Source organism: Colius striatus, chromosome 6 (genome assembly GCF_028858725.1).
Source record: "Colius striatus isolate bColStr4 chromosome 6, bColStr4.1.hap1, whole genome shotgun sequence".
Lineage (NCBI taxonomy): Eukaryota > Metazoa > Chordata > Aves > Coliiformes > Coliidae > Colius > Colius striatus.
The window spans coordinates 11,759,636-11,782,286 of NC_084764.1; the positions used below are offsets into that span (position 1 = coordinate 11,759,636).

The window sequence follows — 22,651 nt, forward strand, 5'->3', positions numbered from 1 at the left end:
ACCTTGCTGGCTCATGTTTAGTTTATTATCAATCCAGACTCCCAGGTCTCTCTCTGCAGAGCTGCTCTCCAGCAGGTCAACTCCCAGCCTGTCTGCATCCTCAGACACCAGGGAACTCTGTGTTCAGCAGCATACCCACGTTCTCCCTAATATTCCTTTTGCAGCTCATGTACCTGAAAAATGCCTTAATACTTTCCGTAACTTTCCTGGCTTGATTTAATGCTAGAAGGGCTCTAGCCTTCCTAGTTGCACCCCTGCATGCCCTGGCAAAGTTCCCAACTCTTCCCAAGAAGTCAGCCCCTGTTTCCACTTCTCATGGATGGCTGCTTTCTGCCTGAGTTGTCTCAGCAGATCTTTGCTCATTCATGGATGCCTCCTGCCTCCTTTTCCTGCTTTCCTACATGTTGGAACACACTGATCCTGGGCTTGGAAGTAGTGGTTCTTGAAGATTAATCAGCTCTCTTGGGCACTTCAACCTTCTAGGATCCTATTGCATGAGATCCTTGCAAGCAGGTCTTTGAAGAGGCCAAAGACAGCTCGCCTGAAAGCTAGGATCGTGGTCCTGCTTTGTGTCCTGCCTCTTCCGCACAGGATCTTGAACTCAATCATTCCAAGGTCACTGCAGCCGAGGTTGCTTCCAACCTTCACATCCCCAGCTAGACCCTCCTCATTTGTTAGCACCAGACCCCTCCTCATTGTCCTTTAGTTTAAAGCTCTCTTTATCAAATTGGCTAGCCTATTCCCAAATATTCCAGTGCCCTTATGGGAGAGATGAATTCCATCCTGTCCTTGATAAGTTATAGTCTTCAAAGAAGGATCTGTTGTCATAAAATCCAAAACCTTCCCGCCAGCACCAGCTTTTTAGCCAGGAGTTAACTTGACTGATTTTTTCATTGATGCTTTCCCCTTTATCTCTGGTGAATAAGATGGAAGAGAAAATAACCTGTGCCCCCCTAGCTTTCACTTGCTCCCCCAAGGTTTTAAAATTATTTTTGATTCTAGAGATACCGTGCTGTACAACATCACTTATACCCACATGGAACACAAGTAAGGGATAACAGTCTGCGTCCCTGATGAGCCGTGGCACTCCCTCAGCCACATTGCAGACCTTGGCTCCTGGCAGGCACACCTCTTAACTCCTTGTCCAATTGACAGATGTGTCTCTCGGTGCATCTTAGCAATGAGTCACCCACAACAAACACCCATCACTTCTTTCTGTGGTGCCCATGACTTGTTGCTTGTGGAGTAGCTAATAGTGAATTGTTTGCTGGGATTTCCCCTTCTGGAGCTTCCTTATCAAAGTCCCTTGTTGCCAGTGCCTCATACTTATTTGTAGTTGGCACTCGAAGGGTTTTGAAGACAAATTCTTCTTTTTTTTTTGTTATCAGGGTCCAAGGTGTATCGGAGGCCTTTACCTGATTGTGGAAGCCTCTGTCGATATCCACCTCTGTCCCTCTAATACTACAGAATCTACTAACGGTTCCCTGCAGCTCTTTCACCAGATGCTGCAGTTCTTGAACTTGAAGGCACCTATGACACATACTTACCTCAGAAGCATAGGTCTCTAAACATGCTAAATACTCCCTGCACTTCAACTGGACCAGAAGTGTCCATGCTAACTGGCTCTGTCTGGATTCGACCTTCACCAGGGTGTTGTCCATCTGAGCATTGGCTTTAGCCCTCAGACAAGTGCCCACCATCTTGTTAGCTTGAAGCAGGAGCACTTTTCCGACCTGTGTCTCTCTGTGTGGGCGGTGGGGTTGTTCCCTGCCCGTCCTCCCTGCTCACCCTGCCTGCAGGAACTTCTGCGCAAACTGCTGTGCCACACCTGTTTGTTGTGCTACACCTGGTCACCACGCTTCTGGTCACTCGTGTTCCCTGAGGAATGTTTAAATCCCCCACGGTTGCTGTGGCTCCATGTCCTGGCAAGACCATCTCCCTCATGAGAGCTGCCGGCTCCTGGTGGGTCTGCACACTTCTCCTCCACTCCCTGTGCTCCAGGAAGCCCTGGATTACCTCAATTGACCGCTCAGCCAAAAATAAACAAGCCTTGCCTCCAACACGTCTCCCACCAAAATGCTTTGTCAGGTGTGATTGTTCATAAGTGATACTCATGTCCCAGGCAGTATTGACTTACATGAAACAACAAAATGCTATGCTTTCCAGCTACTTGTTCACACCAGGTTTTCCTGAATGCCTCCTAGTTAACTGGTACAACCCCATTATGAAGTTTGAATCCAAGGTTATGTAGCCCTGGATGAGTTATCCATCAGAAACACCTCAGAAACTAACCCATGGTAGAAAATGACAGCTTTGCCCACTATGAAGATCTGCAGCAGCCAAGTACAGATGTAAGGCAAGGAGAGTACTGGTGTTAGGCCAGTGTCTTTCACAGGTTTAACAGTGAATGACTAATACAGAACAGAAAATGCCTCTAGACATTGTGAAAAGATTCAGAGCATGATTGCTATAATGCTTGTTCAATTACCTTGTTGTCTGGAAAGTTATCCTCTTCCATGGAAAGGAGTTGCTGGGGAGAGATAACAGTGAAACAAGAAATGCATGCAGTTTGGTTCTGTAGCTTCTTAATATTTAACACTGTTCAAAGTTTCTGATGGGATTTTTTTTCTCTTGAGTGGGTGGCTTTAAGTTGCATAAAGGGAAATAGTTGATTTGAAGGTATCAGCTGAAAGATCTACTAGTCTATACTGAAGCTGATCTGGTTCATCTGAGTGGCTTATTAATATACAAGTTACTCATAGTTGCAAGTGGATAAAGAATGTTTTCCTGAGAGATATTCACTCACTAATCTTCCAGCGTCCCAAGTGGATGTTTCTCTGCTTATCATTGGCTCTGACTTTGTCTAAACATTCTTCCTCATGTTAGAATCTGGAGGACCCTGAAGAATAGCTCAGGAGTTCTCTAGCAGCTTCTGAAGCTGAAAAACCACCTTATTTCTTTTATTTTTCCATTCATAGAATCATAGGATCATAGAATGGTAGGGTTGGAAGGGACCTTTAGAGATCATCTAGTCCAACCGTCCTGATAAAGCAGGTCCACCTAGATCAGGTCGCATAGGAACATGTCCAGGCGGGTCTTGAAGACCTCCAAGGAAGGAGACTCCACAACCCCTCTGGGCAGCCTGTTCCACTGCTCCCTCACCCTCACAGTAGAATAGTTATATTTAAGTGGAACTTTTTGTGTTCCAACTTCATCCCATTACCCCTTGTCCTGTTGCTAGCTACAACAGAAAAAAAAGGATGTCCCAACCTACTGACACCCACCATTTAGATATTTGTAAATGTTAATAAGATCTCCCCTCAGACTCCTCTTTTCTAGACTAAACAGCCCCAGTTCCAGCAGCCTTTCCTCGTATGAAAGATATTCCAATTCCCTGATCATCTTGGTGGCCCTGTGCTGGACTCTCTCCAGCACTTCTCTGTCCCTCTTGAGCTGGGGAGCCCCAGACTGGACACAGGACTCCAGATGAGGCCTCACCAGGGGAGAGGAGAAGAGGAGCAGAACCTCCCTCCACCTGCTGGCCACACTCTTCTTGATGCATCCCAGGATGCCATTGGCCTTCTTGGCCACGAGGGCACATTGCTGGCTCATATTTAGTTTATTATCAACCAGGACTCCCAGGTCTCTCTCTGCAGAGCTGCTCTCCAGCAGGTCAACTCCCAGTCTGTACTGGTGCATGGAGTTGTTCCTTCCCAGATGCAGGACTCTTGAACCTTGTTGAACCTCATGAGGTTCCTCTCTGCCCAGCTCTCAAGCTGGTCAAGATGCCACTGAATGGCAGCACAGCCTTCTGGGGAATCAGCCAGTCCTCCCAGTTTGGTGTCATCAGTGAACAATTATGTTTAATGACATTGAAGATAATACTTTAATATTAGTCTTCATTTTTGTACAGGTCTAGTAAGCCTTTTTTTTTTTCTAGTGGCACACTTTTTTTGTTTTTGAGGGGGGGATGGTAGGGTTTCTCTTGTGTATTTTTTAAACATCTTACTAAAGACAGGTTTTTAAAGGAGATATAAAATCCTGTATTCTGAGTTTTTTGGCATCTTGGTATGCATTAGGAGACGCCCAGAGCTGCACACAGTAAGAAGATATTGCTTCACTTACTGTTGCGCTGTTGCTGTGTGAGTTAGAGTCATAGGGACATTTGCAATGGAAAAATTGTTTCTATGATAGGATATTTCTTTCTGAGATCTGGATAGAATAAGATGGAGTGATAAGGGAAAAATACTGTCTTATCTCATGCTGGTTTCTCTCTGTACTTCTGCTTCACTGCTATTCATCCTATTTGAAACAAATGTGTAGGGCTTGAATATCCAAAACAGTGGGTTGTAATCTGTGTGTACTTTTGTGAAGTTATGTGCATTAAGATTTTGTTTGTTTGTTTTTTTGCCTGTCCTCTTTATTTAATTATATATCATCATGTATATATATAGAACTTCTTGAAAAAAATGAAAAAAGACAAATCTCTTCTGGATATGGCTTTATCTAGGCCTGTCTGTGCCATTGAAGTGGTCAGTGGAAAAGCAAAGCCAGCTCTTACGATCTGCTTACATACAAACAGATTAAAACCATATATTTATATTTTAATTGTATTCATATTTACTTACAGTGTGTTTTTATCATTTAAAAGGGATTATGCACTAGTTCTTAAAATATGAGCATTTAAGCAAATTTTCTATATTCAAATACACAGGATGGTTCATTTAATGCAGAAATCAATGTATGCATCTGAAAACATGGTCTGGATATTTTCCTAACACATTTGCCTCTGAAATTCCCTAATTCATTCATTACTTGAAGGAGGAAGGAGATAGCTGGGCAGTAATTGTTTTCAGTAATCTGATTTATAAAACCACTAGCCATTACAGACTTTTTACTTTGAGTGGTGTAATAGCTCATGACTTCTGTCAAACTTGAAACATGTATTTTTACTTGCAGTACTGTTCAAATGATTGTTGTTGTATTTTGGAGGTGTTTATTTATTTGTGGGTTTTTTCTTTGGGTTTTATTATTTAGTTTGGTTTTAGTTTTTGTTTTTGCTTTGTTTATCATTCCTGTCTCTTCCTGCAGGTAACATCATGGTGCTGTGGTCAACTTGCAGAACATCAGTACTTAAATCAGTAACAAACCGATTCATTAAGAATTTGGCCTGCTCGGGAATCTGTGCCAGCCTAGTCTGCGTGCCTTTTGACATTGCTCTTAGTGCCAGTCCACACTGCTGCTGGTGGATATATACAATGCTCTTCTGCAGAATTGTCAAATTCCTGCACAAAGTCTTTTGCTCTGTGACCATCCTTAGTTTTCCAGCCATTGCTCTTGACAGGTAAGAGAATAAATTTGCCAGGATCCTTGATTTTTTTTTCTTCTTTCTTTGAAACCGTTTTTTTTCCCTATGATACTGGTCTTGATGTTAGTGCCAGTGCTTTGCTCACAGTGTACAGCTTCTTTCTAGAATGTATTGGGATAAATACTCTCCTCTGTAACACTGAAAACCTTTACTTTTCAGTTTATGTCGATATTTTTGAACACTTACAAAGGACTTTGAGACTGTAAAGAGAGACTTTTTCTTCAAAGAAATTTTTGTCCTGTCTTCCTGTTAGTAATTCTTATTCAGTAAAGGCACTTGAAAGCAGTCGACTTTAGATTATAGATGAAGTGCACATTTTTATCTGTGGTAGTTGAGAGCCAATGCCTATCAGTAGAATATACCAATGCTTAAGGTAGATTGTCCATCAGTTTCAAATTTCAAATGTAGAATTGTTTGTTAAAAAACCCAAACAATATTAAAACAATCAGAATTAATTCAGAAAGGTTTTTATATGTAGAAGATCAGTCTGACACAAAAGTGGCCCTTTGGACTGTAAGTTTTTCGATTCCATTCATTTTTATTAAGTCACTGATCCCATGTAAATGAAAGGCTCTAACATCTTGACAGTGACTTTAAGTTAGGTATTTTTAAGGGTAGATACTGGTTTAATATAGTCTACATCAATGGATACATCAATGTATATACTAAAACAGTGGATTTGAACATGTTAGGAGAAATTACTGTTAGTCTGTTACCATGTCTCACCACAGAATACATTAGCTCTGCAAAAACAAGCTGTATACCTACTGAAGTGATATGTCTCTTATTTTAATGTTAACGTCATGTAAATGAAGTATCATTATCTGTAATGCGCAACAGTGTTGCCCCTGGAACAGCAATCATTTGCCCTTCACCAGTAAAACTTGTGATCTTCCTCACAAAAAGCACAAACTGCTGCTGCCTATAATGGTAAGTACATGTCAGAGAGACACTTTTTTCTCCTTTTTTTATCCCACACAGCATGTTCAGTGTTTGACTGCTATTTTGCTCAGGGCCTTGCCAACCTGAGCTTGTGCAAAACAAAACACCATTGTACTTTGAGTAGATGGGTACATGTAATTTGTGACCAACAACTTTTTCCAAATATCCAGAGAAAAAAGTCTGTCATAAAGCAGCTTTTCAAATTAACTATGAGTCTGGTCTTTCAATATGACATATCTGTGCTGCTGTCATGTTTTGTGAAATGTTCTGCTGTGTGCAATATACTGTCCAGTTTACAAGTAAATGATGAAATCTTCAAAATAATGTTCATACACATCAGCCAAAGTGATATAGTGATATTCACTGTCAATAGTGTGGTCCTGACTTTTGAATATTAGGTTTTTTTCTGCAAAGGCAGACCTTTGGATATATTTTTTTTTCCTCTCTCATTAGTAGGTAGTAAGTCGGCAACTCAGTTAGGGATGTGGGGCATTATGCTCAGACAACTCCTGAGAGGCTTCTCATAAGCACTATGCTCAGTATAGACTTCACCTTTTCATTTTATCAGCTGTAATTTCTAACTAATTTTTTTTTTTGGCAGGTACTACTCTGTTTTATACCCCCTGGAAAGAAAAATATCTGATGCAAAATCCCGAGACCTGGTTATCTATATCTGGGCCCATGCAATAGTGGCTAGCATTCCAGTATTTGCTGTGACCAATGTGTATGATATTTATGCCATGGCCACCTGTTCTGAGTCTTGGAGTTACTCCCTTGGCCACCTGATCTACGTCATCATCTATAACATCACCACTGTGATTGTACCAGTGGCTGTGGTATTTCTCTTTATGATTCTTATTCGCAGGGCACTGAGTGCCAGCCAGAAGAAAAAAGTCATCATAGCTGCCTTAAGGACCCCTCAGAATACAATTTCTATCCCCTATGCCTCCCAGCGAGAAGCTGAGCTCCATGCCATGCTGCTTTCCATGGTGATGATCTTTATTTTCTGCAGTGTCCCCTACGTGACTTTGGTGATTTACCGCACCATACTCAATATTTCAGATATTTCAGTTTCCTTGCTCCTCACTGCCATTTGGTTGCCAAAGGTCTCTTTGCTGGCCAATCCTCTGTTATTTTTAACTGTTAACAAATCAGTACGGAAGTGCTTAGTGGGGGCAATAGTACAGCTGCACCGAAGGTATAGCAGAAGAAACATTGTCAGCTCAGGTAGTGTTGCAGACACTAATCTGGAGCCCACTGTCCGATCAGGGAGCCAGCTCCTGGAGATGTTTCATATTGGGCAGCAACAAATTTTCAAGCCAACAGAAGATGAGGAGAATGAGACCAAATCCATTGGCTCTGGTGACTTTCAACAGAAAGAAATTCCTACTTCCAGTGCAGAGGCAGGAGACGCTTTGGTTCACAAATTTATACCACAGACAATTGCAGACTCTGCAGCTCAGGTGGCACCAGCTGTGCCCACAGAAGCTGATATGATAAATGACAAGTATTCCATGCAGTTTGGTTTTGGACCCTTTGAGCTGCCTCCACAATGGCTCTCAGAAAACCGAAACAATAAGAAGCGACTCCTGCCTCCTTTGGGGAATACCCCCGAAGAGTTAATCCAGACAAAGCAGCCTAAGTGTAAAGCTGAAAGAAAAATCAGCAGAAACAATAAAGTCAGCATCTTTCCCAAAGTGGATTCTTAGTAAGAACAGGAGCTTTCAGTGAGACGGAGGAAGGTCATCTTGTATTATATGTGTGATCCCATGGATCTTTGTTACGCTGAAATGTCTTACAGGCTGGTTTTTTTTGGTGCCAAATATAATTTAAACAAACAAACACTCAAAAGGGAAACATGTATACAAGTGTTCCTTATTATTTTCTCATGAAAATAATATAACTAAAAAAACGTGATTCTTAGTTTTATCTGTGAAATCCCTACAATGATACCTGCCTGATGAACTTTCAAAACCTGCACGTGACTTGGGAACACTTTGTATGGCTGAAGTATGGAAATAGAGGTTGCTGGAAAGCCTCAAGTTGATACCCTATCTATTTTAGATAGGGTATCAAAGCAACTTAATAGGAGAGGCTGTGGAAAGCAGAAGACAGATGAAAAGTGAGTAAGTCCTGACCTCCTGTAAACAGACACAGTAAAGTTCTGCACATATCATAGTAAGATGGACTATTAAGTACATCTGTTTTCTGTTAAGTCCATTTAAAAAATAAATGTTAAAAAAAAAACTTGCTGGACTTTTTGCACAAATTAGTTACCAATTATCTGCCAAACATCTAAACCTTTTGTGAAACCTCAACCACTATTTTTTGGCTTAAAACTTCAGCAAAGCCACATTGGCATGTGTGTCAAACCTGAGAAATAATAGTTTTTAAAAACCCCTCCCATATATTCTTTTAAGTAACAACTGGGTCGGAGCCCATGCAGAACCAATCCTGACTCCAGTAAACAAGTACATATGTGCTAAGGGTATAAATGGAATACTTTGATCCTGTGATAAAAGGCATATACATATGTCCCAACAGTGTAATGTATGTATTGTGTAAGTAACCAAGGGGTCAGCTCCAAAACAGACTCATCTGTAGCTGCACTCTGCTGATTTCTTATGGGATAGCTAGCAAATGAAAGAAATGGGTCAGAAATGCAGGTAGCCTTGTATTGAACTGCTAGGTGAAGAAAAGGGTAAGACCCCAAAAGGCCAGGTTTGTTAATGCTGTTGCTCACTATGGTCAGAGGTAGAGAGATTTTCCTTTATGGATACAAGTACCAACCATCCCACTCCACTCTTCTTGCAGAAGAGACTACCCAGTGTATAAACTTGAGACTTTCAAATCTGGTGCCTAATTCCTGAGTGAATCAGTCATGCCATAACTGGTATCAGCATACCAGCCTTTCTGTCAGAGTTCTGGCATTGTACTGCAGCTTGGCTCCCTGCATCATCATAGGCATATTGTCTCATTTATACTGAGTGTGAATTTAAACCTGTATCAGTCTGTTGGATGACCTGAAACTATTGTAATCCTGGCATTTTAATCCTTGTTCAGTTGCAAGCAGTCTTTCCTTCTCCCGTATCTCCATTCACTGTTGTCTCTGTGGGTAGTTTCTTAAAAGCACAATCTAGTAAAATCTGTGTACTCTTTTGTGGTTCTTCTGTGTGTTAGCCCTTTGGTGCATGCTGAACCTTTATCTGTAGTTACTGCCTGCTTATGAAAGTAGTTTTCTTTAAAGCATAATTTTAAAAGGACAAGGTGAAGAATCTTGCTGAGTTCACAGTAATTTACTAAATTCAGATGGCTGCTATTAGAAATGAGAAAAAATATCTACTGAAGCAGAATTTGGAGATACACCTGTTCTTCCTTTTACATGTTTGAAGAAAGTCAGCAGCTTCTGATGGCTCCAAGGTGGTAGATTTCTACAAGGCATTAAAAGCAAATGTCTTAATAAAAATGTATTTTAAAAAAAGTTTATAAATTGCTGCATAAATTATGTTTTTTTCCATTTCCTCTCTGGTTGCAGTGTACTTTACTTCTTCCTAGTTCAAGAACTTCTCAGCTTTGGAGTGAGGAGCTGTCTTCAATGGGTCCAGATGGGTGGTGGGAACCCCAGCTACCCTGCTTATTAGATACAGAGATGAGAAGGCAGACATAGCTTGCCTGAAATCAGACAGAAAAAAATATTCCAGGAAAAGGTGTTCCTTCCTGTGGCAGAGGTAGAGAAGTACCACAGCAGACATTTTTTTCAAGTAATTTCAAGTCATTTAACAGAATGTTTGTTTTTCCAAAGTTAGTGAAAGAACAGATCCCATTGAAAAAATCATGAAAACCTCAAAAGCAAAGTAGGAGTTATAGTTTCCGTATGAATTTTGGTTAAATTTAATATTTACAGCCCACTCACATATAAATACTGGTCAGAGCCTCTCTAAGTAACGAACAGGAATAAATCAGATCTGAACTCCTCTGAGGAAATCAAATTTAGTCTTAGCTTTGTCCTTTTCAACTCATGTTGAATGAAATGCCAGTGATAAATTCAAAGAGAGAAATCATATAGAATTTAGTCTTATCATATCTGGAAAGCAAGGAGTTTGTAGTGGTTTTTGACTGTTGACACAAAAATATCTTTTTCTTTCAAAGAGGACACATGTAAAAACTTGCTTGATTTTTTTTCAGCAGATTGTGTCCAAAAACACTGAAACCTTTCACCAAGAAATTAACTACAGTGGTTTTCTATACATGAAGATTTATTTGGACGTGTTTTGCTTTAGTTCCTCTTTCAACAGTTTATCCATGTGAAAGTTTTAAGGGAAATGAAAGATACACCAAACCACATCTTTGGATAGAAAGAATTATCTGTGTAAAATTCATAGTACAGCCTCTGTGTTAGAATTGTCATCAGAAAACACTAATTCAGGAGATTCTTTATAGAGCAAAGTGGAATATTTGACTTGGAGAGTTAAAAATCAGACTTCATCTAAGGTAGTGGTAACTTTGAGTCATTACTGCTGTCTGTTGGCTTGTTCAAATGATTTCTACTGGGCAAAATCTTCTCTAGCATCCCATATCAAACAAAAACAATCAAAACTTGTATTATTCTTTTCATCACATTAAAGATAAGCAAAAGTGGGTGGGGTTTTTTGTTATGATGGTTGCTTTTAACCATCTGTCATGGTTTTGCCCAGCCAGCAATGAAGCACCACGACAGTCTGTTGCTCACTGCCCTCCAGTGCCCCCTTAGGATGGCAGAGGCCCCAGGGAGACAGGAGGGAAAAAAGATAACCAAGGATGTTGTGGATTGAGACAAGGGCTGGGAGGGCTCACTGCCAATTACAGTTCTGGGCAAAACAGACTCCAGTACTCAACTTAGAGAAGAAAGTAAGGAAAGTCTATTCTGCTACCTTTAAGAAACAAACAGAACACAAAGCAAAAAGAGAGCAGGATGATGAGAAAATTACAACCAGCACTTTTAAGTTCTCCCTTCTCCATCCCTCCTTTCTTCCTGGGCCCAGCTCACTGCTCCCGATATCTCTACCTCCTTCCCCTCAACAGCTCAGGGGGGCAGGGAGTGGGGGATGTGGTCAGTCTCTCACAGATGGGCTCTGCCGCTTCTTTCTTCTCAGAGGAGGATGACTCCTGGCATTCTTCTCCTGCTCCGATACAGGGTCCCTCCCATAAGACACAGTCCTTAACAAGCTTCTCTGGTGTGGATCCTTCCCAACAGCTACAACTTCTGCTAATATGGGATCCCTCCCATGGGACACCGTTTCCTCTGGGCATAGTCACTGCCCCTGGCACAGGGTCTTACAAGGTGCAAACAAATCTCTACTTCACCAGTCCTCTCCATAGGATGCAGGGAAGTCTCAGCTCCAGCACACCTCCTCCTTTCTTCCTTCACTGATCTTGGGATCTGCATGGTTGCTTCTGTCTTTCTCCCAACTCCTTGCACCACCACTAGCCAGAAAAGAAGAAAGAAACAGGAAGAACCCTCCTCTTCCAGCTTCTTCTTAAAAAGTGATGGTGGAGGCACCCAATTGGCTCAGCCCCAGCAATGGGTCTGGCTCAGAGCTGGGGAGAGTTTTGAGCAACTTCTTACAGGAGCCATCTTTATAGCCCCTTCCCCGTTACCAGAAATGGCTCCTCACAAAACCATGACACCATGACATGTGTTTGGTAAGATAAATTCTTCTCTCCAGATTATTGCTGAAAGACAGTGAAATACAAAGCAAAGCTGTGGGAATTGGAGAAGTGAAAGCCCTATGCAAATAGATTTAAAGGCTAAATCTTAAAACTGGAGAATAAACCTAGAGGAAGTAAAGTTAAAACTCATTATTCTAGCACTTAGGGGAGAAAAGTAGAAAATGGAGCTCCTATTAACCAAGGAAGAAGGATGAAAAGACTGTGGGGACAATGTCAATTTAGTGTTCCTAGATATCCTCAAGAAATAGTTAAATTCAAACAAACATGTAAAAATTACAAAAATTACCCCCCCATAGTCCTTCTGCACCAAATGATGCTATGTTGGTTGTTCAGTGGCAACAATGTATTTTGTATCATGGGATAAACTTCCAGAGAAAAGCAGTTCTTTTCTAGACACTCCTCAAGTATTCTACTCTGTATGAGCTAATTTATTTAAGCTGCTGTAATTTAATGAATGCATTCGTTCTGCTTTTAAAATACACATAGGTATTTTATATAGGTATTTTTTTTTCAGAAAAGGCTGGATGGATTTCTGTAGTGAGTTTTCTTCTGTTCTGCTCTGTGTTTCCTGGGAAAATATTCCTATATTAGTGGGCTATAACTTGAAGAATGGAAAGTCAGGCTGTGGTTCCAGATTAGAGGTTTAGCAGCTGGTTCCAGCTAAACAGAAGCCATGCCATAAGCTGCTGCAAAGGTAACCAGCTCTGGAGGTGATTACATGTCCCACAGAACTCAGTTTCTCTCATTCACCGTCACCTGACTTTGCACTACAAAATCTGATAAAGAATGTAAACATAAAAAAAGCAAAATCCTTGCCCTCTAATCTTACTTGATATGTTACTATGTAACTGTGCTTTAACCTTGCATAGAAGTTGGTATAATGGTTTCAGGGTTTTTTCTTCTTGTTTTTTGGCCAAAAAGGACTTGCTCCCCCCAAAAGATATGGTTAAAGCCATTGCTTTCAAACTTAAAACATTCTTATCTCTGCAAAAAACTGCTGCTTATTTTAGTTGAAGTGGCTTTCTCCATGCAAAGTAGGGATATTAGCAGGATTTCTGAATGAATTATAATGAGGGCCTTAACTATCAGACTGGGACCACAAAGTCACTGCAATCTTCAGTAATCTGTAATTTAAGGAGAGTTTAGAAAAACACAACAAAACAAAACACATCTTGTAGAAGATTGCAGAACTCCAGACACTAGCATGCATGAGGAAGTGGATTCCTCTCCTCCCCTTGAGCACACAGAGGGAAAACAGCAGGAACCAGCCCCAAGTGATCTTTGTGCCATGTCTGATTTTAAGCTGCTAAACCAACCAAACTGGTAACGAGTATGCAGAGGTTCATTTTCTTTGATTGCTTTCTTCAGGGACACCACCACAAGAGCAGGATGCACAAGCATTTTTCATGGCAGTGAAAGCCCCTCTACACATGCATAGGAGCAATTGTTTTCTTTCTCCTCCCAGAGAAGAAACTGGACTATTTTTAAAGAAAGTGTAAGAAGTACCAAGTCAGATCCAGTTCCTGAGTACATTTTTGGTAATGCAAACCAGTTTCTCTACACAGCCATTTATTTGTATTCCTGACAGTGAAAGATAATGCACTGAGATAGGGATTTACTCCCAAAACTCCTTTGGGCACAGTACTTACCTAAGTAGTATTCTGTCTTAATTGATTCCATGATTCTATTTTCTGTGAAGTTAAACCTGCTACTTTTGGCCTGGACTGTATCCTAAGCCAGGAAAGAAGGTCCTTAGACACTTGCAGGATCTCACTCTTCTGGTCCCCTTGCACCTGGTCAGGTACCAAACTCCAACACGCCACACTCCACAGCACTAGGACATTTCAGCACAACACAATTCATTTTGAGCTCCTACTTCCTTAACTCTGCTGTTTTCCAGCAGAAGGAGGTGTGGCAACATGGAAGACAGCCTTGTCAAGGCAGGACCTTTTCCAATGCAAGGCAAAGAATGAAAACCTGGCTTTATTAAGCACAATGGAAGTTTTGCCATTGATTCCAGACTTAGCATATTAGTTCAGCCTTTCCTCCTCAACTGAGAGGTTACCATACTGTACCACTATTGCTGATGGAACATGCTGCCAAACTCAATCTCCCCAAGGCTGTCTGGAAAAGTTGGTATATGGACCCAAATTCTTGGCTTTTTTCCCTTGACTTGGCACACAGCGGTCAGAAGATACTAGTACAGAACCTATTTCTCCTTTGCAAGAACAAAGTCTGTTCATTCACCCAACATTTAGGGGAATTAATATAGTGAAAATTAACCATGCTCTTCCTGATCCAAGTACTAGAACTGTTACAGTCTACTTTAAAGGTATTGCCCGTGGTAAAGAAAAGCGACTTCAGGTGAATACACAAAAGAATATTAAAAATATCAAACTAACAGGCATTGGACAAAGTTTGATAATTTGCCTTCCAACCTGTGAGACAAAGGGAAGTGTTTTGGCTACCTATTTGTGTTTATTAAAATGCTGTTCTGCTGAGGAGTACGAAGGTAAGCAGTAGTTACAAGAACAAGTTCCCTGTATTTTCCCCCCTCATTTGTTTCTTCTGGAGTGGATTAGGGAGAAAAGGATAAATGAATTCTGTTGCTATGGTGACTGTATTCTGAGTATCAAGACAGCTTGTCTAAATATGTCTTCATCATGTTGTAACCTATCTTGAAGTGCTTTTCTTGTTGTCCCCTTCCTAGTTAGCAACATTTTTTGTTTGTTTTTAAACCATTGTACTTCATATATATATATATATATACACACACATATATGTATAAGCATCTAGTTTATCACGGAGAAAACTGACCTATTCCCAGAGTGGCAAGAGAGAGGAAATCGTAACTCTTCTTTTTGCTTTTCTCATTCATTATAAATACACCTGCCACCTGTAAGAATATTTGAGATCCTGTAATATTTATTGATGTTTACAGAGTTCAGTCCTGTTATTGGAAACAGACTCTTATGACCTCACTTGCAGGACTTGAGATGAACTCTATTAACCTCTTCTTTTCGTCTCTAGGTCTTCTAGGACACATAACACTCACACTAAGATTAACTGTGGTTTGAGATATCCCTGCTAAACCATTATTATTAACTCTTGGGTCTCACAGCCTGATTGAAAACCTTCAGTGATGCTAAGCAGACAACCAGCATTAAGGAGCCTATTCCGGCACCGCTTTCAAAGGAGTTTTATGTCTGTTTGTTACCAAATGCAGAGCTGGACTCTCTTCTTTCATGGGCTCTTTTGAGGCAGTTTGCAATCTGGGAAGCTGATAGCAAGTCAAACTCTGACATCTGCTAAGCATATACACTCTACTGTAGAAATAAATAAATACTGGGGTAGTTTCACCTATCTGCTTTCTATACCTCATTATTCATAGCTACTAAACGTCCTGTAACAGCAAAAAAATGTATTTTGGTTTAGCTAGTACCACCCATTTTGCTGCTTTATCATGGTCATTATTTGCTCTAAATACTAAACATTCAATCTTCTATTTTTGCTTCAAATCAGGATCTGCACCATCTGGAAAGCACTACCCATTCCAAACATCACTACGGTATTGCATGAGCAATTAAGGGTTTATGTCAACATTTTAATGTAACTGGAGCTCAGCATGCTTAGGAAGGAAGCTAAAATACATACGGTTCACTAGTGCATTATCTGTATTTGTCTTCAACTCTTAACTGTAAACCACATTGCCTCACTACTACACTAAATACCGACAAAAAATGTTTTTCCCTTACTGGTGCTTCCAGGAATGACACTCAAGTGCCACACACTATAAACAAACATAAAAACTCTACAGCAGACACCAAATATGTGCCCCCCACAAATTAAGATTTGTTCTAGGAGAAAAATTTGTCAAGCAAAACCTTACTTTCAATAAGATGCAGTGTGTTTCTTCAGACTGCTTCTTGTAAATCCTTGCTGCCAATGAAAACCTGATTTTAACATACACGGGTATCAAAGGAAATCACAGGCACCAGTTAACTGTCTCTACCGTTTTTTACAAGTTAGCCAGAGCACAGGCATTTATCCTCAGCCCATGTAAATGTAGCAAAGAAATAACAGGATGAGATTACAAATGTAATTACACTCCCTTTATTAAATTCCTTATATACAGTGAATATTCAGGTAAAAAATGGTGGCCACAGAATTCATGAACTTATTTAAAAGTCAGTTAACTATCCCTGTTTAAAAGTAAACATGGCACAACTTACACGAGAGATGAGACAAACAGACTACCAAAAGAAGGAACAACAGTTCACAGCACAGCTATACTGTTCGAAAGGCTCAATGCAGGAACCTTTTTCCTGTTGGAGTAAACGCTTTAAAAATTGTTCTTTTACGGAAGCGGGAAAGTCCGCAGCTGTGAGAATTCTGCAATCATGGACACAGTTGCACCTCCCATCTCCAACAGCCCAGCTCAGGGGCCGAGGTTGACGAAAAGAAACGGCCCTGGCTGAGCCCCGCACAAGCGCGGCCTCAGCGGCGCGGCTGTACCAGCCGCCGGGGCGCGGGCAGCCGCCGCTCCACTGAGGCCTGGGAAGCCGGCGCTATGGGCTCTGCACCCGCACGCCACCTCGCTGACAGCACACACTTACTGAAAGCGGCGCGACTTTTCAGACCCCGTTCCCGTTCTCCGGGCCCTGGCAGCTAAGGGCCTCGCGTCCGCACGCATCGGCGCCCTGGAAGGATGCGCCTCCCCAGGACAACGAAAGCCGCCGAAAGGATGGATGCCCACCACGCCGCCCTACGCCCCGGGCACGGTGTCTGCAGGGCTCGGAGGCCGGCTTGCCCTGTCTCATGGCCCAGTCCGGCGCCGGCACACAGACACAGTAGCCGCGGCACTGCCACCCCAGCAGCGGGCCCGGCACAGCCCCGCTACGTTTAGGGGGAAGGGAGAAGGTCACTCTCCACATAGTATTTCTCACTATCGAGACGGAGAACACGAGCTTCAGTCGAGTTACTAGGTGTCTCAGATTTTGCGGGCAGGTGAGAGCTCGAGCGTCTCTACACCCCTGCGAACAAGCTAATAACAACTCCTCCACCATTCCCCAGCCGGCCGTGCCGCCCGCACTTAACGCGGCATCACGCAGTTATCGCGAGAGTTCGGTGAGTTTGTCGTCATGGGAACGGCGGCGCCGGTGGAAGTGCTGCCTCTGCTGATCCCCGCCGTGCTGCCCTCCCGCGGTAGGGACGGGTGCCGGTGCCGGTGCCGCTAGCCACGGGGGTGCCGGTGCCGCTAGCCACGGGGGTGCCGGTGCCGCTAGCCACGGGGGTGCCGGGGCCGCTAGCCACGGGGGTGCCGGTGCCGCTAGCCACGGGGGTGCCGGGCCCTGACGGTGCTGCCGGTCACGGCGGGCGCCGGTCGGGGAAGGCTCATCCTCTCTCGGTAGGAGCTGTGGGCAGCGATCCCCGTAGAGCAGCGCCTCGTCAGTGTTTGCGGGAAAGGGCTTCCTGTCTGCTTGTGGAAATCTCCGGAGAGGTGATTTGTTGTTTGCTTGTATGCTTGGTTTTTCATTTCGGAAGCCTTTGGGTCTCAGATGTTGCTTATCTTTGGTTTCTTAATTTATGTTATTTTTGCGTCTTTTGCACTTGCTTTGCCATCTGCCCTGGGAAAAAGAAACACGTGCTTAAGAAGCCCTGAGGCGCTGCGGAGCTCGGGCGGCCGGCGGAGGGCAGGAGGTGGCCCGAGGGCCCCGCACGGCCGTGCGCTCCCGCTGCGGGAAGTTCGGGCCCGTTTCGTAGCGCCCCCACGCGCTGCTGCTCCGCTGCTGTAACGGCAACGGTCCCGGACGCAGGCGATGAGTGGTGCCAAGGGGCCTCTTCAGTGAGCGAGCCTGAGAGTCCTGAGGTGAAGGACTATAAATTACTCTAATTTTCTCTGTCCTCTTAGATAGACTGTGACATGTTATGGACCTGTGGACGTGACTCAGTTTGTCCTGTTTCTTGTACCGAAATAAACAGATGTATTTACTTGAGCCTTTTGAAAATTACCAGTGCACATCACATACACTGATACCTATTTCCTGTGAATTCAGAGTTTTTGTAGAGGACTGTGCCTCTCTGATGCTTAAACTTAAAACTGAACTGAATCTTGGAATATGATTGTTTGGATTTGGGAACTCTCCCCATTTAGAACTACAAAATATAGAAAGCTTTTTGCTGATTTATTTCGTATGCAGAGAATGTCTATAAAATACCCTTGTTCTTTTGTTGATGTTAACTTTGCCGTGTCAACTGTCGCATGATTTTTAAAAAGGGAAAAACGAAAAAGAGCCATGAGTTTCCTTTGTTGTGAGATTAATTTTAAGATTTAAACCGTTTGAAGTTTCTCTGACAGTAAGCACATCTGAATACTTCGGTTGTCTTGATGACATAAATTTGTATTCCTAGATATATGAAAAAGTGTATTCTTGAGTGGCAAGCTAGTCTGTACTGGAATGACTTCTCAATATCGAATTTCTAGAAAAGATTTGAAACTTGTTTAATCTACATCTGAAATATTGGATGGCTTGTGTTGCTTTATTATGAAATTGATAATTTGGAAGGTTTTTCATTTTTTTTCCCCCAATTTTAGGTCACCATGGATATTACAAGGGGGAGCTTAGATAAAATTTCAAGGCCTGCATCTAGCTCAAGAGCTCATCGTAATTGTAGATCTTTAACTAGATCTATGGAGTTATTAACACCAGAGCCATGTGTGCCAAAGGTAATTCTTCATTTTCAGCAAGGTAGAAAGTCTGTGCTGAATTCTTCTTGGTAGAATGCCAAAGCAATAAGATTCTCCATTTTTAACATCATATAGAGTTCTGACTCTGCAGTTGTGCTAAGGGGTTATGTCAGAATTCAGGAATGTGGTCTGGACCTTATGCATGCATGGAATGATGTTAATATCATTTTCCTGAATATACGTTACTTCTATGTTTGCCACAAAAACGACTATTCAGAACTACAACCTGGAAAACTTTGTTGTCTTACTATTTATATTTAAGCAGATTATTAAATAAATTGTGTTTTAAGGAAAAACATTTGAAATTCTGGCAATAATGTGTAGGTATACAGCTATAGGCTCTTGATGCATGAGCCAATATGTGCATAATTTCACTTCTGTCTCCTTTGTGCTTTTCAATTTAAGTTGGAATTTTGTTTGTTAAAGCATTTTAACAATTCTCACAAGTTGAATTTTTGACTGCAGGACTCTGTCAGGATGTCTTGGTTTCATTTGGGATAGAATTAATTTTCTTCCTAGTACCTGGTACAGTGCTGTGTTTTGGATTTAGTGTGAGAACAGTGTTGATAATGCAGAAGTATTTTCCATATTGCTGAGCAGGGCTTAGACAGTGTCAAAGCTTTTTCTGCTTCTCACTCCACCCCACCAGCAAGGAGTCTGGAGGTACAAAAGAAGCTGTGAGGGGACATGTCCAGGACAGCTGACCACAGGGACATTTCAGACCATATAGCATCATGCTCAGCATATAAGATGGGAGGAAAGGGGAGAAAGGGAGGAATGTTGAGGGTAATGGTTACTTCCAGATAACCATTACACCTGATAGAGCCCAGCTTTCCTGGAGATGGCTGAACACCTGCCTGCTGATGGGATGTAGTGAATAAATTCCTTGTTTTGCTGTGCTTGCATGTGTGGCATTTGCTTTAGCTATTAAACTATCTTTGGCTCAACCCTTGGGTTTTCTCACTTTTCTGATTCTCTTCCTCATCTCACCGAGACAGGAGCGAGAGAGTGAGTGTGTGGTGTTTAGTTGCTGACTGGGGTTAAACACAGGATGTGTTTAAATCAGATTTTTTTTTAAAAAAATCATAGTATTCCAAGCACTATGTCAGCTCCAGGGATTTAACAAAGTTTGTTGGAAGCAGATGTTCATCCATTCTCTAACAAAATTAATATTGGGGATTAACTTCATTTTGAGAATGGGATGCATGTTACACTTGTTAGGATGTAGAAATGAGACTTGGGGAACTGGAGATTTAGATTGATTTACCTAGATTGGTATTGTATCGTGCCTTTGTTCACCTGTCTCAATGGGATTGTACTTAGATGCTTCACTGAAGTATTACAAATTTTTTTTTTTAAGGTTCACAGTTGGGTATTAAGATAATTCAGATAATTCTGAACCTAAGTTCTGACCTTAACATCAGAGCCTATTGCATGACAATTGCAGTCTCTTGAGACTGAAAAGCTGAAAAACTTATGCTTAATTCATCAAAGACTATTAAAAAAACTTTATAGCGTGAACAAAAGATTGGGATTCTACCTGGTGCAGAGCACTCACAGTGCTAGGAAATGGATGAGTCTACTGTACACACAGATTCTTAACTAGTTGTCTCTACTCTCTGCTGCAACAGAAATGGCATAAACCTTAGGAATAATTTTCTAGCTTGGCAATCTCACATCTGTCAGGTTGTGGAATGATGAAGTTGAGAATTAATGTATCTATGAAACAGAACTCTGTATCAAATCTGAATTTTTTTTCTTTGGTAAAAAATACTATCTTACATAGAATCTTTGTTAGCCTCTGTGATAATATGTGATTATTGCAATTATCTTTTTCTTCCTCCAAAAGATTTCTAATTTTATGGTAGTAATTAATTTGCATTTCATAGGTTGAATCATCAATCACTTTGACTGGTAGTCATCAAAGAGGCAGTCTAGAAGACGGCTGTCCAGAAGAAAACAAAGGTAATGACAGAGAGAAATCTGATGTTGAGGAAGTAAGAACAGATCAGCAAACCACAATGGAGAGTACAACCTTCTTTCTGCAGGAATGTATACTGAATCCTATGGAGTTTTAAAGTGTGGGAATGACTAACACTTTCTTTTGTTGTGGCTAGACCAGTATCATACTCATGTAGTTTAGGGAAAGAGGATACAAACAGGTAAAATTCTAGAAGAGAAAGAGGTGTCAAAAGCCATACCTTCACTTCTCTTCACTATTTTGAATCCATCTTTGAGTGAGGTGTGTTATTACTTTCATTATCACTATAGCGTAGGTCTCATGGCATCTAAGCTGTGACCTGCACCTTGGTTAAAGCCTAAAAGATCAGGAGAAATCATCTGCATGTTTTCCATAGAACAATATTATGAAGTGTTTTCAATAAGCAGTTTTTAGAAAACTGTTCACAGAGATCATGATCATTTGTTAGAAATTTTATATCCTAATAATGGCTCACTCGTCCAAAAAGTTGGAAATTATGGCTATAAGTTGTAGTATTTAGCAACTGGACGATACTAATATAACATTTTAAATGTAAATATGCAATATCTCATTTTAATGAATGCACTTGTGGAAGTGCTTCAGATGACATTCTGTAAATGTGTCGTGGTTTAGCTCCAGCCAGCAACTAAGCACCATGCTGCCACTCACTCAGCCCCCCTGCCAAACCCCTGTGGGATGGGGAGGAAAATGAGGGAAAAAAAAAGTGAAACTCATGTATTGAGATAAGAACAGTTTACTAATAAAAATGAAATCAAATATAATAACAACAACAGTAATAAAAAGGAGTGTTAAAAAAAGGAGAGAGAATAAAACAAAAACTAAAAAAAACCCGAACCCCAAGTGATGCACAATGCAGTTGCTCACTATCAGACTGATGCCTGAGCAAGTGATGCCCCTTGCCGTGCTTTGGCCCAACTAGCAAAGAAGTATCACAACAGTCTCTCGCTCAGTGCCCCTCATCCACCCCCACCCTCATTAGGCTGGCGGAGGCCCCAGTGAAACGAGAGGAAAAAAGATAACCAAGGATGTTGTGGATTGAGACAAGCTCAGGGAGGGCTCACTGCCAATTATAGTTCTGGGCAAAACAGACTCCAGTACTCGACTTAGAGAGGAAAGTAGGAAAGTTTATTCTACTACCTACCAGAAACAGAATGGAACAAAAAGCAAAAAGGGAGTAGGATGAAGAGAAAATTACAACCAGCACTTGAAGATCTCCCTCCCCCATCCCTCCTTTCTCCCTGGGCTCAGCTCTCTGCTCCTGATATCTCTACCTCCACCCCCTCAACAGCTCGGGGGAAATAGGGAGTGGGGGATATGGTCAGTCTCTCACAGATGGGCTCTGCTGCTTCTCTCTTCTCAGATGAGGACAACTCCTGGCATTCTTCCTTTGCTTCAATACAGAGTCCCTCCCCCGGGACACAGTCCCTAATGAACTTCTCTGGTGTGGGTCCTTCCCAGCAGCTACGGCTTCTGCCAATAGAGGGTCCCTCACACAGGACACAGTCCTTAATGAATATCTCTGGCATGGGTTCTTCCCCACAGTTGCAGCTTCTGCAGATACAATGTCCCTCCCACTGGACATGGCCTCTTCTGGGCATCATTTTAATGAGCTTCTTTGGCATGGGTTCTTCCCCACAGTTACAGCTTCTGTGAATATGGGGTCCCTCTGAGGGGACATGACCTCCTCTGGCCATAGTTACTGCCTCTGGCACAGGGTCTTTAACGAAGGCACTGCCCCTGATGCAGGGGTTTTAGCAAAATGAGTCTCCGCCGCTGATGTGGGGCCTTTAATGAGATGCAAACAAATCACTGCTTTACCAGTCCTTTCCACAGGATGCAGAGAAGTCTCTGTTCCAGCAACACCTCCTCTCTTTCCTCACTG

General features: G+C 41.9%; 2 protein-coding genes across 7 annotated transcripts in view; both read left to right on the forward strand.

The window, feature by feature from the left end:
* The window catches only part of GPR176 (G protein-coupled receptor 176), a 43,736-nt gene extending 35,589 nt beyond the window's left edge, over positions 1-8,147 (forward strand). The window contains exons 2-3 of the mRNA XM_061998352.1: positions 5,092-5,344; positions 6,912-8,147. Of these exons, the coding sequence (XP_061854336.1) occupies positions 5,092-5,344; positions 6,912-8,019 (1,361 nt within the window). The 3' untranslated portion in view covers positions 8,020-8,147. The remainder of the gene's footprint in view (positions 1-5,091; positions 5,345-6,911) is intronic.
* Positions 8,148-17,169: 9,022 nt separating this feature from the next.
* Positions 17,170-22,651, forward strand: part of FSIP1 (fibrous sheath interacting protein 1) — a 77,641-nt gene continuing 72,159 nt past the window's right edge. For 2 of the 6 annotated variants that reach the window (XM_061998572.1, XM_061998574.1), the window contains exons 1-4: positions 17,170-17,519; positions 17,658-17,888; positions 18,615-18,746; positions 20,657-20,732. In XM_061998572.1, coding sequence (XP_061854556.1) covers positions 18,621-18,746; positions 20,657-20,732 — 202 coding nt within the window. In that variant the 5' untranslated portion in view covers positions 17,170-17,519; positions 17,658-17,888; positions 18,615-18,620. Of the gene's footprint in view, positions 17,520-17,657; positions 17,889-18,614; positions 18,747-20,656; positions 20,733-22,651 lie in introns of those variants that run through there. The other 4 variants (XM_061998577.1, XM_061998573.1, XM_061998576.1 and 1 more) reach the window with 4 other exon arrangements.